Consider the following 17,153-nt stretch of genomic DNA (forward strand, 5'->3'; position numbering starts at 1 on the left):
AAAATGGCTTCGTCAGAACTGGGTAACCGTGAGACGTCTACCGATTCGGTAGACGCCTATACCCGAGTAGCCGACTGATTTAGTGCAGTCGTCTGCCGTGCAGCAGTGTCGCCGAAAAGGTCACGGATCGTCTCCTTGAAAGTGTCCCAGCTGGCAATGTCGACTTCGTGCGTCTCGAACCACAACAAACGCAGTAAATGTCACACTATATATTCTACGTAGAGGAAATTTGGTTTAGCCTTGTGAGCTTGACATTTCAGTAACGTGTTCGAATAACCTACAGGAACCACATCTGCAGTGGGCCATCAAGGTAAAGAAACACGTTGGCGAGCATGAGTGTCGGGCCCACCTATAGCCGGCGCTGATCTGTTCGTACACGTTAAGGCACTTGTCAACGTCAAAGCGTGCCCCGCCATGGTGGTCCAGTAGCTAAAGTACTCGGCTGCTGACCCACAGGTCGCGAGATCGAATCCCGGCTGCTGCGGCTGCATTTCCCATGCGGTCTGAAATGATGTAGGCCCGTGTGCTAAGATTTGGGTGCACGTTAAAGGACCCCAGGTGGTCGAAATTTCCGGAGCCCTCCACTACGGCGTCTCTCATAATCATATCGTGGTTTTGGGACGTTAAACCCCCCATATATATCTAACGTCAAAGCGATCTATATATCCTGGAAATATGCCAGGATCACGAGCAGGAGGTATACGACAACGTAGGTAGGAGTCACAGAAGAGGCGGGTGGTGAAGACGATGTTCCTTGAACCTGTGACATGGTTGGACCCGTGATGATACGTCCGAAGTGGAGCTTCGTGATGGGTACAGGGAAGAGCCAGCAGCTCCACCACAAATATGTCACGTAAAATGACTATTCGCGAGTGTAATAACACCGAACCACACAGAGCACAGCAAGCACGGCGGGCAAGTCAGTCCATTCTTTCGTTGTCATCTTCTGATCGCTGATATGTCAGCTACGTAGCACTGCACGAGTACTCCCAATGCACATCGAAACCGAACTTTCAATGAATTTGTTTTGATGGCCACTTCTTCATTTATAAACAACCCTGGCTCCTTACGAGCACCTGCTCTGTTTTCTTTGTTGTGCAGACTTCCGCCTAGATGGCTGTGCACGATTCAAGGCTTTGACAAAGAATCTCAGTCTTGTCAGCACATAAAAACCTACCACTCGTGCCGTGACATGTTCACGGTGCTCCTCGCATCCAATTAGTTTTGCTTTTTTCACCTTCAGAAGCTCTATCACATCCATGATGCTGTCATGGTGCACGCGGCGAGTGCTAAAACATTCAGTGAAAGTGTCTTCGAGAAAACCAATAAAGTTGGACAAGGTCGAAGATGGGTACAAAAGGCCCCCGTAATCACACTGTTGTGTGAACTGTGCGATAGCACTTTCAGATTCTCGTGAAGTCAACAAGTCGTTTTCGCAAGCAGAACAGTGCAACGGCACGATGCATTTCCTTGCAACATACCCGCTTATGTAGTGGACCAGTCTGCGGTCACTTCTGACAGACACGTATGCCTCATGGTCACTCTCATGTGTCACCACATCATCCAACATGTCGTTTTCATTGCTTTCAAAGTGAATTTCATCTAGTGCATGAGTGAAGCCGGAGGTCTGCGGTGGCGGTGACGGAGGCGAGCACAGTATAGGGGACAAAAGAGAGTCAAGTGTGCCAGGAGTCACATTGCCCTTGTCCGGCGAGCGCACAAGGTTGCAAAAGCTGATGCATGCCATTGTGTCGAGGAACTGCTGCGGCGTAGGATGATCATTATTCCCGCTGCACTGCCGCACTATACCAAAAGTGTTCTCCAGGGGGTCTTGGTTGAGCCGGGCTGTCATCAGGTAGGCATAGCCTACTTCCGTCGTCAGGTATTCCAGCAATAGCAAGGTGCTTTTGATGGTTACTCGAAACCCTGCTGCTGTGGACTGACTAAGGAAGCCCCGCGTGCCTTTTACGTGCGACTCCCATTCAGTCAAGTACGCAAGAAAGGTGTAGAGGCAGTCGACCGCACTTGAGTTCAACCGCAGCGCTACTCTCGCGTACCGAGAGGACATGATGTTGATGATGCTGTTTATCATCCTGCATAAAATAAAAGAAAATAAGAAGAACGTTACTCTCTGCACGCCGTTTTATGTATTTGTACGTGTGCAAGATAATTTTACCAAGACCGCGCAATGCACATCACACTGCATGCCATCGTGGGGATTCGTGCCTCACTATTTCAGGTGCATGAAGGTGTCGCCAAATTAATAGTATGATATAATTATGCTGTTTGGTTTACGGACAGATGTACACTGAGTACAACTTAGCACAGGTAACGTTGCGAAATTTACTACTAAGTTTGAAAGAAACGCTGGGGGTTTGGGCGACAAGAAACGCAGTAAATGCCACATGTTATAATCTGCGTAGAGAAAATTTGTTTTATCCCTGTGAGCTTAACATTCTAGTAAGATGTTCGAATAACCTATAAGAGCGTTTTATGTGGTTTCGGAACATGCCACAGGCTTCCCTTGCAGCATGTTCGAAGTGTCCTGCAATATATCACAAGGAGAACAAAACGCCGTAGTAATGAGGTGTCCGTTGACGACAGTTCCTAGGCTTGCCGTTTCAGGTGACTCTGATATATACACACACTCAGCACGGTACACTCGCTCTAGTGTATATTGCATGCTCAAGTGCCCAGCTGTGCAAACATATATGTCCTTCTACTTCCCTCTTCAAACATATCGTAAGCTTTGCTGTTAATACCAACACAATTAGGATGTCGGACACACTTACTCAAAGAACCGCAAAGTCGCCTGTATGCAGCTGCGTCTCGACGGTTCGACATCTTGTTGGTAGAACCGCAGACCACGGGTCACTTGTGGACCGAACAATTGGTAGGCGTAGGGGACGCGCATCTTCTCAAAGTTGTTCGGATTGAGGTGGGCCTCCCGTATGCCATGCATCACGCGAAGTGTCACGATGCTCCCATCCATTGCGTAGACGTCTTTGACAGCGTCCAAGGAGACCTGAAACATAAATCATATGTAATTGAAACTAGTTCTAACAATTGATGGGGAAGTTCGAATTATGTTGTAAAACCCGGAAACTCTTCAACTAGAGGAAGTAATTTTATGGCTCTTCAAGGGCTCAAATATTTAACGAGGCAACGAATAAAAAATATCAGGTCATCGTTAATGCCACCAATCTAATCCTGCGTATGTGAAAATCTGCTAGGGGGTTCTGACATGAAGCCTCCTCTAATGTCACCCGGACAAAAATGGAACCGTTTCCGGGCGAGGTTTCCATAACAAGTGAATTCATGATATGTAAAGACGCGGTAAACGAAGGAAGTTACCGTGTGAGCACGGGCGGATCTAGCCACTTATTTGAGATGGGAGGTCACATTAAGTAACACAGGAGGGGGGGGGGGGGGCGTGGTAATGAATTTTTCTTTTTACTAGCAGAAAAACCTCTTCGTTGTGCCAACACTGTTACTATGTGCTCACAGGGGTTCCACTCATTTGTCCTAATTGGTGATAGGAGGTGGACTGCGAGCATTGAATTGAGGGGGAGGAGCGCTGACAGAAATTTAGGGAAGGAAGGCGATCGCCCCTGTTCCCCCCCCCCCCTTCCCCTGGATCCGCCACTAAGGCCGATGCACAAGCTTGGAAGGAGACGGTTACTGCCATGAAATCATGAAACGAAACATCGCCGCACGCTTCATACGGTACGTAAAAGGTCGACTACCGAGTCCAATGCTCAATGCCGGTAGGTGGCGTGCGGCTTCGTCAAACGAAAGCTAACGTCGTAAGAAGTATAGACTTTTCCACTGAAGGCTGCCGGAGCGCCGCCATAGTCCTCTTTGTGGGCTGTTGTTACCATGAGTGACACTCCCCCCCCCTCCAAGAAAAAAAAGGAAAAAAAAAAAATGTCTGCTGAACTTGAGATGTCGGATTTAGGGCTCCCATGCAACAGCCCAGAAGGGACGGGGTCCTCGATCCTCTCCATTCAAAAAACAATAAAAGAAAAGAAAAGGTTTGTAGACGTTTTAGTGCGACAACGTTAGAACTGTATCTACAAAATAAAAAAAGAATCCTGTGTTCGAGTGGGTTTGGCGGACAAATTCGTACAGTTTACGAATCTCGGATCATTCCCGACTCTTACTCCTGCTGAGCAAAGGCCTTTCCTTAGCATATAGCAATAGTTTATTGTAAAGTGTCAAAATAATGTTATATATATATATATATATATATATATATATATATATATATATATAACCATATATAACCACCGTGCACCATATATATGGTGCACGGTGTGTCCAAAGTAGTGAGAAAGAGCCTCGAGTCGTTGATAGTGCTATCGGTCCGATTTCTGTGTGTTGCTCATTGTTCTCGTTAGCGAGTGAGCAGAGAGTGTTCCGATAGACCGTTTTAGGCAGATATTTTGTGCACGTGGCAAGGTTTTATTTGCGAGACACCATGGATCTCGAGAAGTTAGTAGGTCTCGGTGAAAAGATGGGTGGCCTCGTGGCAATATATATATATATATATATATATATATATATATATATATATATATATATATATATATATATATATATATATATATATATATATATATATATATATATATATATATACGTGTGTGTGTGTGTGTGTGTGTGTATACTTGATTTGGCGATGTTCCAGAATTAGCGAACGAATTTGTCCGCCAAACCCACTCGAACACAGGATTCTTTTTTATTTTGTAGATACAGTTCTAACGTTGTCGCACTAAAACGTCTACAAACCTTTTCTTTTCTTTTATTGTTTTTTGAATGGAGAGGATCGAGGACCCCATCCCTTCTGGGCTGTTGCATGGGAGCCCTAAATCCGACATCTCAAGTTCAGCAGACATTTTTTTTTCTTTTTTTTCTTGGAGGGAGGGGAGGGGGAGTGTCACTCATGGTAACAACAGCCCACAAAGAGGACTATGGCGGCGCTCCGGCAGCCTTCCCAGTTTGTTTTCCTCAACTGTAGTGAGTGAGTGCTATCTTACATTGACATTTACCCAATGAACCAACTGGACGCGAAGCATACATTTCTCAACGAAGTGTATCTCCATAACATAAACGCAAAAATTATCGGAAAGCATTCGTTCAAGTTCTATAACAAACACACAACAATAAAACAACAGAAGAAAAAGGAATAAATGGGAGCTTGAAAACCTACCAGCCCATCTGGAGTGTTGAAGTCGTGGAGGAGCAAGTTGTTGCGAAGACACTTTATGAGATGCGGAAAGTCCGAAAGGAAGTGGACGTAGCGACTGCTGTCTTTGGGATGCCTCATTCTGCATTGAATGTTCTCAGACGTTGCTTCGATTCCAAGTACCTTCCACATCTTCCTGTTCCATGTCGCACCGTCGCAAGTGACAAAGTCCACGAAAAGACCGGCATCTTCTGCAAGCAATACAGCCTCCACTAGAATTTTCGCGAGGAGCTCTCCTTTAACGTTCCCGTGTGTTGCGAATACTGCTAATACTTGTGTCCACTTGCCGGTGAAAGGTGCAAACATAATCACCATGCCATGGTCGCATGGCTCACATTTATCTTTTTTTGATGTAAAATGGCCTAAATCAACCAAACCTTCAATAGTGGCGGCGGATGTGACTGACAAGTGTTCAGATAGTTTCATTTCATCAATTAGCAGCCCTCCGTGTCGCTTAAAGGCGTCCATAGATCTCGTCTTTTTTTTTAGAGCACTCAGGACCCTTGTGCAGAAACCGAACCCTGTCTTGTACGAGCTCAAATATTTCCTCAAGGTGTCTTCACTTGGTAGGACTAAGATCTTGTTGCTTCTCATGTATTTGTAAAGCTTTGGACTTTTCATCTTCATGAGCAGACACTCTAAGATCCAATTCTGAGTGAATTTTAATCCCCTGGTACTCGCTCGTTTGGAAGCGCGGAAAAAATGAAGTGCTGCTTCTCTTTGTTTTGGAGGCATGTCAGCAATACTTTCTTCAAAAGTGCCTTCCTTTATAGCTTTGTTCTGCTTCACCATTTCTCTCAGTTTTGATTTCAAGTTTGACACCCGTCCAAGCAGTCGGCGATTTTGCTGTCTCAAGGTTTTCGTTTGGCGACAAATGGCTCGCTTTGCAGAAGTGGCACCAGTAGCAGCAGTGGTACGCATCACCTTACATTTTTTCCTAATCAGGGACAGCCTTGCCTTGGCGCATGGACGGCATTTTACACCTGCACAGTTAAAAAAAAAAGGTCTGATTACATGTTTACGCCCCACAGACAGACACACACAGACGCCTACCCACAAACAGTCGCATTAACGCACACAAACATATGCACGCACGCACCGTCAACCATCAAGCTTTCTCGATTTGAGAGGAGTAATGGGAAGAACATTAACTCACAGTAGTGTTAAACAGTGATAAATTTCACTCGAGTTCTTTTTCTTTTATTTTCGTGATAATAATTGCACACATGAAATGTAAACTTGTGCGATCTTTTTTTTTTATACCTCTGTAAGAGAAACACCCCTGCCCGTTAGCAATTAAAACATGCAAATGGAAATAAGATGTGCATATTAATGTCGTTTCCTTGCATATATTTTGACAACTCGTTCAAAATCACCATAAATTTTATCAAAACGTCCCTCTCCTATACGCTTTAATTTAAGCTCTGTCCGTATCGGTGAAGTACATAGACCTACTTACCTCCGTTAGGTACAACACCTTCACAGCTTCTGCTGTAAAACGCTCCTCCATGGCATCTGAAGTTCCGTCCAGAGGCAAATGTCTCAAGTGGGCCATCATTAGGTTCATTTTTCCTTATGGAGCCAGGGCATACAGAAGCTGCGTCGATTTTTTGCATATGTTCCTCTGCCTGTGCGAAAGATAGAGCCCGTTTTTCGTCGTAAGGACTGCCGTTTATATGTGTTCGGCAGAGAAGTCCGTCTTCTTCTTCTTTCAGGAATATAACTTTGTCATGGGATATTTCTGAAGGCGGTATTAGTGTGGAGGTGACATAGAAGACACCATCAACATGCGGGAACTGAAGGGCTGTCCATCTGGAGGTTGACGGCATCGTCAGTGTAAGAAGGGAACGTCTTCCTTCATTCGTGGTACCGCCTTGTGTCTCCGAATTGCAGTCCATCACGGGATGCGCTGCCGACTTCACACACTTTGCATGCCTCTCTGTCAAGCTCGCAGCGCTAGAGGACCTTTTTTTCTCTTCGCACTTGGTCATTGATGGCCCGGGGGCATCTTGTTTGGCATGCTGACGACTTGTCGAATTATTAGTCACCTGGTCACCCCCGTCGGAACGTTGTTGTCCACTCAGTATAACAGGCACTGCTCCGACTGCAAGCTTTGGCCGGTCACGGGGCAACCTGACCTCTCTACCGCCTATAATGTGCACGAAGTCTCGAAGCAGATGATGCGGCTCGAAATGTGCCTCGCAGACCACACTTGAACTTTTCATGTGCCCTCTTGGCAAGCGTAAGCTGTACTCCCATTTCTCCCTCAGGGTCGGAGATGTTGGAACGGCGAATAGCGAACACTTACTGCCTTCAGTAGATCCTATGTAGGTAACCCCGCAGCCGGGCACACAGCAGTTGCCCTGCCGCTTTGGTTTCATTTGCGAAAGGTGTAACAGGACGTGAGACTCTCACTTGTACAGAGGGGTCCACATCTGAAGGGGAACACGCGTGTCGTCTGCTCGGCTACACCGCCAGCCCGCTGCGGCAACTATGAGGTTTCGCGCACGAGCACTGCGGACAGCGCTTTTTTATCGTCTGCCACAAAAATATGAACACGTTCACCTGTCTGTTTCCGCACACCTCGTGATAGCTTTATTAATGTTACACGCCAATATCTTACGCATTTAGTGTGAGGAGGAACACTGAAAACTCGAGCAGACAGAACATCGCTGCTTTACCAGTATTCAAACCTTCGCGACTTCCCGCCGACTGAAAATCGTTTACTTTCAGTTTTTCTTTTTCTTTTTTTAAGCGAGCCAGTGGGCGGCGACCGCAGGCGAGTGAAAGCACACCGTCTCTCTTTTATTCGCTAAAATCTCGCAAGCTATGCTTTTAAGTTTTCGTTGAATCCCGTGCGGTGGCGCTGCAAATAAATGCGCTTGCTGTCAAGTTTTTTTCTCCTTTACTTCATATCTCGCGTAATGTTTTGTAGCAATATGTAGAAACTGAAGGCATATTTAAAAAAAAAGCCAAACAATACAGTTGTACACGTGAAATTTAAAAAAAAATCTATGGTCACAGCGGTGATTCGAACCTGGGTCTTTTTAGTGGGATGCGAGCATTCTACCCCTCGACCACTTCGGCGGAGCTGCGCACGGCTCTTAAAACGACGACAGGTCACAGACTACCGATCGCAGCGCCACTAGCGGATTTGACCCCGTTTGGGCCTCACTTTTTGGATCTCGGTCCGGGCACTCCCCTTGTTCTAGTACACTCTAACGATGGCATCGCAGCAAGTTCACATCCACGGTTACAGTGGCTGGAATAGTGTAGGCTGGAATAGCCTACAGTAGGCTGGAATAGCCACCGTGGTACAGTGGCTATTCTAGCTACTGACCACGGTGTTCACATCCATCCTTCCTCCATGTTCACATCGAACACGGAGGAAGGAAAGGTCCTTCCTCCGTGACATCGAAGCTTGTGAGCGAGCTTGAGTGCGTGTTCATTACGGGATCTGTATTCATCGAGCAGGGAGAAATGAAGACAGTGGTGCGTCGTGAAATATTTTATTTCCCACACATGCAATCACCGAGAATGTATGTGCGAGTGATATCGTCAGCGAAAGGGGGGCTCTGAAAGTGACACCGGCGACCTGCCAGTTTTCAGCGACAGCAGCTGCTCGGAAGAAAAAGTGCGATTGGAAACTGTACGTAAAACCAATGACCATCGAAGCTTGTGAGCGAGCTTGAGTGCGTGTTCATTAGGTGATCTGTATTCATCGAGCAGGGAGAAATGAAGACAGTGGTGCGTCGTGAAATATTTTATTTCCCACACATGCAATCACCGAGAATTTGTGTGCGAGTGATATCGTCAGCGAAAGGGGGACTCTGAAAGTGACACCGGCGAGCTACCAGTCTTCAGCGACACCAGCTGCTTGGAAGAAAAAGTGCGATTGGAAACTGTACGTAAAACCAATGACCATTTTCCCCAACTGCTTTGCATACGGGGTCAGTGTTTCGGTTTCTCTGATACGATAAAGGCTGTTTCATATGCCGCGATTGCAGCGAAAGAAATCGTTACCGTGAATGGTTACGAAGGACTTGCTTGTTTCGTCATTTAAGAACACTTTTCCAGTCTGAATTCATTTTAAAATGCACAGCATCGGCCATTACCAAAACAAACACGTCGACTATTTCGACGGCTTGGCCGGACCAGCCCTATTTCGACGGGTCCCAACAAAAATTGCTCCTGCCGCTGCGATCAGAGCGAAAATTTCCAACATGTTGGAAGCTCGCCGCTGACCGCTGCGGCGGGAGCGAACTACTTTTTTTTTTTTTTCGCTGTGAGCGAATTCGCAGCCTGAAAATCGCAACTTTTTGTGTCACGTGAAACGGCCTTAACTCGCAAAAAACATGTTATTTGACAAGTTATTTCGCCGATGTAGTGCAGCGACTGCTGCTTACGAAAGCTAACGGGCATACCTTGGATTTGGAAAATAATAAGTGTAGCCATTTGAATTCTGGTTGCAATAGTTACAGGCGCAACCGCACGGCATAGAGGAGACCCACGCCGAGGGAGGCGCTGTGGAGCGTGGCGCTGTCAGTCAATGTGGGGAGAAAACTGGTTACTCGAGTGTTGGCCCCTCCGCTGTCCCATTCAACCCGCTTGAAAACGCGTTGCTTTGCTCGCACGCTGCACGCGTTCTGCACGTGTTTTTGAGAGTCTCGCGTCGCGCGCGGTTGTCCGCATTTAATAGGATGACGCAATTGAGGATTTTTTATTTTTTTTCGTGGCAGCAATTTGGTAAAAGGGCAGCGAAGCAAGTTGTAGCAGACGACGCCGTCCTCGTCAGAGCGAAGTGCGTTTCGCAAGTGAAAGACGACGCTGTTTACGACGTTAGAGGTGAATAAAACTTTCTGTACGTTCATAATTATATACCTGTTTTATTTGGTTTACTCTGTGTACTATGCACTATGTTTGTTACTGGATGCATGGGTAAGGCCGCTTCTCGTGCTTTAGGTTAAGCGGTTCTTGCGCTGCGACTGCTATTAGTTGGGACACCTTAATTTACTAGCACCCACCCAAGTTATCGTGCGGTGTATACACAGCACTTCAAAAATAAATGGTCTATTTGGGGCTTCTTTCTGACCCACAACGAAAATTGACATCTATCTTGCATGTCTTTCTTTGTATTATCACCGTTCTCATCGCGGGTACCATGAGTTCACGAACAGCGTGCGTACCATCATGATGAGCGCCCAGCTTTCAGAGAAACTTTTTTGTGTGTGTCTAATCTGCAGGGGAAGAGCGCATTGCTATAAAGGCATTTTATCTTGGTCACGTATCAAAAATGCACCGTGTTGTTCGGGCTACCCCTGCACACTCAGTAACAACTAATTCACCTAGTTCACTGTATCTGCCAACGGACGTGCAACAACGGCTAATGCATTTTTTTTTTCTTTTTTTCATAGTTGTCCAAGCTTTTGGCAACCACACACTTCCGTCGGCGCTGCGTAGATTTAAAAATATATAACAACACATTACCAATACCAGTTCCACCAAAGTGGTCGAGGGGTCGAATGTTTGTTTTCCAATCCAATTACCAATACCACATGTGCACACAGCTTCAACTACTTCGTCCCCAACAATATCGAATAATAGTAGTAGCATAAAATATTTCTTCGCTATTTTTTAACAGTGCTCTAAAGACGGGCGTTGAAAATTTATACCTTTAAGATGGGGACGTGCATCTCCCACTAACTCGATAGATTAGAGGAACGGTGACGCAGGAATTAACACCCGTAATTTTGAATGTATTGTGCGCGTGCTAATGTTTATGAAAAAAAAATTGTTTACATACTTTTTTCGGCGCACTGCTTTAATCCATTTCTGTCGTCTGCTTGTTTCGTAACATCGGTTTGGGAATCGGTAGAATTTCACTGGTGGAGTCGACCTCTTCGTGTTTGCATGGTTATTGTGACAGTTGACGACGCAGCGATGTCACCCCCTTTTCTGTTGGGGTGACATCGTTTCACGTGCAGCGTGTGCTTCGCAAATGCGTGGAAGCCAAAGGGAGCGGAAGGGTCGGAAGGCTCTACTGTTGTGCGCTTTTTCTGGCAGGGGAAAGGCAAGCGCTGGCGTCGCCGGGCAAACTTGAGCAACAGCCCAGAAACACAAATGTTCGCTATGCGAGCCACGCGCAGCCATGAAAAAGCACCGCGAGAGTCGCGCCACTGTAGTCGCGCGTATCCACGCGCACCGCGAAGGGACCAGTCATCGCGCAGATACAGCGGCGGAGAACGGGAGGATTCGAAGGGGGCAAGGAAGGAGAGAGGAGGTTGCGCGCGTGGCGGCTAGTTGGTACTGGGCGGTGCATACGGGACGTCTGCGGGTACGTTGCCAAGATAGAGGGAAACAACGGAAGCCAACGTTACAGAAGAGAAGCGAAGTAGCCGGGAGCTTCAGTAGCGTCGAGGCATCTGTGAATATTAGTATAAATGTTCACTGATATTAGTCGCTGCTGGAGCACCGAAATTTTCGTATAATTTTCGTGTCGATTGGCTGGTCCGTGGGCCCTTGGCGTCACCTCAAAATGTCAACGGTAGCTCTGGCGGCGTAAAGGACAGAGGACTGCGCCAATCAAGAGACCGATTCCACCCGTTTCAGTGTTATTTCCGTGCTCGTGTTAAACCGACATTGCACTTCGGTGAGTATGTAAGTGCTAGCGGCGCTGGTGAGTGACCTATGTGTGATGAGCAAGGTTCCTTTTGGCGTTGCATAAGTGGTTGCCAGACTGGGAGGGTTAGTGTTGCCAGATTGCTGCTGAATTTGCCTGCAAAATTTTTTTTGTAGTTGTGGCTTTTCCGTGAGAATTTGGTGCCATCTGCGGTGCATTTCGCGAACGAGCGACGCTGGCCGTTTTAATTAACGGAATGATCCGCGCCTAGCAGTAGTCGAGCGCGGTGCTGCTGTGCAATTAAGATGCCAATTTAATTAGCGGAATGAACCGCGCCTAGCAGAAGTCTGGGCGCGTGCTCTTGCTGTGTGCGCAGCTGTGCAATTACGCGCTCAGAGATCGCGATTGTCGTGTACGCTGCGCAACGCCCGCGTATTCTAATCGATGTGCCTATCCTGTGGTCTAGACCACAGGATACACGCTAGCTGTATTCTGTAGACCATATCACAAAATAACCTGCAACTTTATTTTGTGTAACCCACGATAAACGTGTCCGCTGTGGGCCGTTGGCCGGGCAGAATGCGCTGTAGCCCTAGCAGCCCGCCTCGCTTGACGACTATTTCTGTGCAGTAGACCACAGAATATAATCCCAATTTGTTCTGTGGACCAGGCTACGAAATTATCGCACGGATCCATTGAGTGCTGGACATTTAAGTGACTTTCACCACAATGCATTTTGTTCGCCTCGGTTGGTCAGTGACTAGGGTGCACGGCTCGGAAGGTCGGTGGTTCGATACCGGCCGCGACGGTCGCATTTCTATGGAAGTGAAGTGGTAGAGGCCCGAGTACTGTGTGATTTTAGTGCACGTTAAAGAGCACGAGATGGTCAAAATTTCTGCAGCCTTCCGCTACAGCATCTCTCATGGTCATATCCTGAGTTTCGGACGTAAAACCTCAAATATTATTATATTATATTGTATACATTCAATTTCAGCCACGCCAAGATGTGCACTGAGATTTGCACAGGAGATTCAAAGTTCGAGTAATTCTCCCAATTGTACAGACACAGCCCTAAATCTCTCCCAAAACGGCTCCAACACAATCGTTAGAAGGGAATAATAACAAAGAACAGCATTCCTAAATTTTTCTAACCATCAATCTATCACGTGTGGAACACGTCATGTTCATCGCTGCACAACCTACTGTACTCCCGACCTGCCCATATAGCGTGGTTCTTATGGGAGCGCATGTCCCTGCTCTCGTTCAACCACTTGCCATTGGCGACTACCTATAACGTGTTCATCTGCTACTCTGCAGCTGTTTGAATGGCACTGGAGTAAGAACGCCTGCATTTTGTGACAAACTGCCAGCATATATATGACTGTTTCTGCAAACTTCGACGCCTGGTCACGCAAGTTATTAAGTGCAAATATATTGCACGCTGGATGACTAACATGGGCAGCCGTAGACTTTCATAGTGTAGGACCGCCTACGTGGCGTCACGTCCATTCAATTGCAACAAATTTCAGGGTCACTTCTACTGTAATAATTTCCAAATTATTTTGTATTTATGCATAATAATTACACAAAGTGATGACTTTGTTGACTGAAATATAAACACAAACACTGAAGTTGACGTCAGCGAACAAGTGCTGACTAGCGTCGTTACCACCCTACTGGTAGAAGGTATGAACTAGACATGGGCGGTGGAAGTGGGGACATCTGGGCAGATCAGGAGTACAGTAGGTCATGCACCGCTGTACATAAGTATGTTGCAAAAAAGCGGACCAGGATTGTCAAGATGTAACTGCAGCTGCCACTGGGTATAGCACGTTTGCGGACATTTCAGTAAAGTTTTCAGACGTTGGGGTTAATGCTGGCAGGTGCATGCGTGCGTAATAAAGGGACAATTGTGCTGTGTCCTTTATCAAGCAGAAGACCTGGCCAAATTTGTTGTGCTGTTTTGTGTGACACAAATGTACTGGCTCAAAAGTGACTTAAACACTTGGCATTCGATGAATCAGCATCAGAAAATTTTGTTTTTTTTTTGTGTGTGTGGCGTGAGGACTATTTTTTAAGTGACTTACGTCTACACCCATATGGGAGGATTGCACAAAATTTGCAAGTTTCGGAGGCAAATCAAGTGAGATCCATCTACACATGACAGGTGAATGAGGTTCACATGACAGGTGAATGAGGTAAAATGAGGTTCAGAGTTTTTCACCCATCAAGCGAGGTATCAAGTAATCAGGGTAACTTTCTGTAACATTAAACACACCTTTCTGTCACTGTTTCAGTTCATAACCCCAATGTTCATAACCACACAGATAAAAGCATTCTTAAAGTAGGCTTTGCACTTCAAACTTTTTTTGCATACAGCTGTACACCATGTCTTTTTTATGTTGCATCGCTAGATGCAGGTGCCCTTTGTTAGAATATAACTCCTTGGTACGGTCATTTTCATATTGCCACAAATAAAATCTTGTCATTTGTGATAAAAGCTGTTGTCAAGAGAGATGGTTATGTACAGCATAGTCTGGTCACACAGAAGTGGATTTTGGTGTGGTCCACGAAATGAAGCTCCGGTTTATTTTGTGGCCTGGTCCACAAAATAGGCACTGCGTATTCTAATCTATTCCTGTAGACAACATAGCTGCGTCTGTTCTGGTATGTGTGTAATGAATTGGCGTGTCAAGTGTGACACATTACAGCTATGTATTGCATTCTACTGCCCTCTATCTGCAACTGTCTTTTGTCAATGCAGCGCACAAGTGGCACACTTAGCACATCAAAGCTATGTGTCGCTTTCGTCTGTGCTTCAAGTAAATGGAACCCCACACAAACGGCACGCTCGAGTGTTTTTTTTTTTTTTTCATAAAAGATCGCCATGTAAGACATTGCATTTTGTTGAGGCCTATGCTCAATGCTATCGAACCAAGTGCAAACAATATAATTATAAATAATGCCTTCGCAGATTTTCATTCACCAAGTGTACGTGAGGTGCTGGCACCAGTCCAGAAATGGCTTCCTCCAACCACATCGTGGACGATTTTGAGAACTCTTTTCAGGTACGGTCCTACTCCATGTTTGAAACTTGCGCAGCAGGTTCAAGTTTGCTGGGGGAAGGAAAAGCGAAAATGGCAGCAGCTTATATTCAAAATGCAGTCAAATAATTTAGTTAGTGGAAATTCACCAGCAGGTAGTAAATTAGCTGCTCAAGTGTAGTAGATTTCAATCCGAGAAAATATCAGCTCCACCTGCAGCCAAACTCCTATCTCACATCAGAAGAGGTGCATATTTGCATTTTTGTGTTGTGAAGCACTTCAGCATATTTAAAGTAGTTAAATTTTATTATAAAAAGGAAAGTTTGTATCATTGGCGTTAAATGGAAAGCTTGAATGTCCGAACGAATTTATCAGAAGCTTGGACATTCAGCCAAAAATATTTTAGTCGGAAAAAATGAACATTATTTTTCAGCATGTCTGGTACTTACATTAGATAAGCAAAAAAGAACTTGTGCTTTAACCAATACCAGCTGGTTGCGGTCATCATTATCCGAAATGCTATTATAAAAGTAAAGTACACAGGCGCACCATTTTTGTGGGTTCATCTTATATTTATCCGTAGGCTGTAACAGGGTATACCTTAGTTTATTTTCATGATGTGAGGCACTTTCGTGTGCTTAAAAGGACGCTGAAACGGTTTTGAAAATTTTGTACATTGGACCAGTAAAGCAAATCCAAAGGATCACTTTCAGGCCAATTTAAGCTCTGCATCAAGTGTAATTTATTATAAGACTTTAAACATGCAAATTGCTGCATATTGCAGCGGGTGCCTGAATGAGCTTTCAACTTCCCACTTCTGTTCTATTAATTTGAACTCACAGACAAGAAAGCCAAAAAATGTTTTCTTGTCTGTTAGTTCTAATTAATGTTTTGTTTAACAAAAAAAAAACAAGCCCTTGAAATTCCCCATCTTACACTATATATAATACTGGTGATCAATCCGATTGTCAGTAAACTGATTGTCTATGTCACTGAACCTCTGGTGGACAGCGAGCATTGTCAGCCTGTGTTACAATATGCATAGTGCCAATGTGAGCTGTACGACATTTATTTCGGGGTTCCTTTCCTCGAACATCATGAATTTTTCTTTGTTGCGTTGTGTGCTGCTAATCTAGTGTCTAGTGACTTGTAAAGCTGTGACATCTTGTGAGGCACCTTAGGGAAGTGGTGGATGGAGCCAGTTCATCTAGTCGATGTAGTAAGCGTCAGGCTCTCGCTATCCGATAGGCGCCAAAATCCACACACTTGTAACTGTATCTTTACTCCTAAAACACACAACCACATTGAGTTGAAAATAAAGAAGTGGGGCACGGGCTTGGGGCGACGCCCCAAGTCTTAAAAATGTGTCTACTGATGTTCAGCTTGATGCTCGAGCACAGAAACGCAGCCAGTCCCCGTTAAACCATGTTATTTCTGCTTTCATTCCATCTAAACCAAAAAAGACTCCGCCCAGTAAAGTACTTAAAAAAAGTATTTTGGAGAAAGTTGTCTCCGCAACAGTTCTTACACCAAAATAGCGGCCCTGAAAGTTCTGGAATGGAATTGTCGCGCTCTATTTTCTGCTATTACTTACTTACATTGTCTGTGTGATAAACTAAATCTCCATTTAATCTTACTTCAAGAATCTTGGATTGCTCCAGATACCAATCTTTATTATAAAAATTACCGTTTGTTCAAACTAGACCGCTCTATGAGAGGTGGTAAAATAGTCACAATGATTTCGAACAAACTTTGCTATAACACCAAACAGACGTTAGAGCTCCTCTCCCTGGCATATGAAATATTAGTTGTAGGCTTAACTCTCTCTATTGGGCAGGTTTTGCCAGTAGTAAATGCTTACTTTCCTTCAGGTGTACATGACACTCGGCCATTAGATACTCCAATATCCACGTGTGGAGGAAATGTTTTATTAGCAGGTTACTTCAACACCTGTCATATTACATGGGGAGAGAAAACTGATATGTGCAGCCGCTGATTGTGGCATTGGGCCCAAAATAATCATTTTTCATGTCTGAATTCGGGAAGCCCAACATACATGTGCCGTCATACTTCTTCAGCGCTGGATTTAACTTTTGCAAGCTCCAACTTTAATGTTTCATTTTGGTCAGTCGTTGGTTTTGCAACAAATAGCGAACACTTACCGATAACTTTCAAAATGAAAATCAGATAGCCTCATCAATCTCTATCACTCATACGCATACAAATTACTCGAAATTTAAGG

At 45.2% G+C, this 17,153-nt stretch overlaps 1 protein-coding gene and 1 long non-coding RNA gene across 4 annotated transcripts in view; one reads left to right on the plus strand and one right to left on the minus strand.

Annotated features, from left to right (window-relative positions):
- The window catches only part of LOC119175853 (uncharacterized), a 37,832-nt gene extending 26,531 nt beyond the window's left edge, over positions 1-11,301 (minus strand). The window contains exon 1 of the long non-coding RNA XR_005110367.2: positions 11,052-11,301. This is a non-coding gene — a long non-coding RNA (uncharacterized LOC119175853). The remainder of the gene's footprint in view (positions 1-11,051) is intronic.
- The window catches only part of MED28 (mediator complex subunit 28), a 31,466-nt gene continuing 23,030 nt past the window's right edge, over positions 8,718-17,153 (plus strand). Inside the window, exons 1-3 of one of the 3 annotated variants that reach the window (XM_075876296.1) lie at positions 8,718-9,152; positions 9,988-10,093; positions 14,842-14,935. In XM_075876296.1, coding sequence (XP_075732411.1) covers positions 14,888-14,935 — 48 coding nt within the window. In that variant the 5' untranslated portion in view covers positions 8,718-9,152; positions 9,988-10,093; positions 14,842-14,887. Of the gene's footprint in view, positions 9,153-9,987; positions 10,094-11,397; positions 11,898-14,841; positions 14,936-17,153 lie in introns of those variants that run through there. The other 2 variants (XM_075876295.1, XM_075876294.1) reach the window with 2 other exon arrangements.

Source organism: Rhipicephalus microplus, chromosome X (assembly GCF_043290135.1).
Source record: "Rhipicephalus microplus isolate Deutch F79 chromosome X, USDA_Rmic, whole genome shotgun sequence".
NCBI lineage: Eukaryota > Metazoa > Arthropoda > Arachnida > Ixodida > Ixodidae > Rhipicephalus > Rhipicephalus microplus.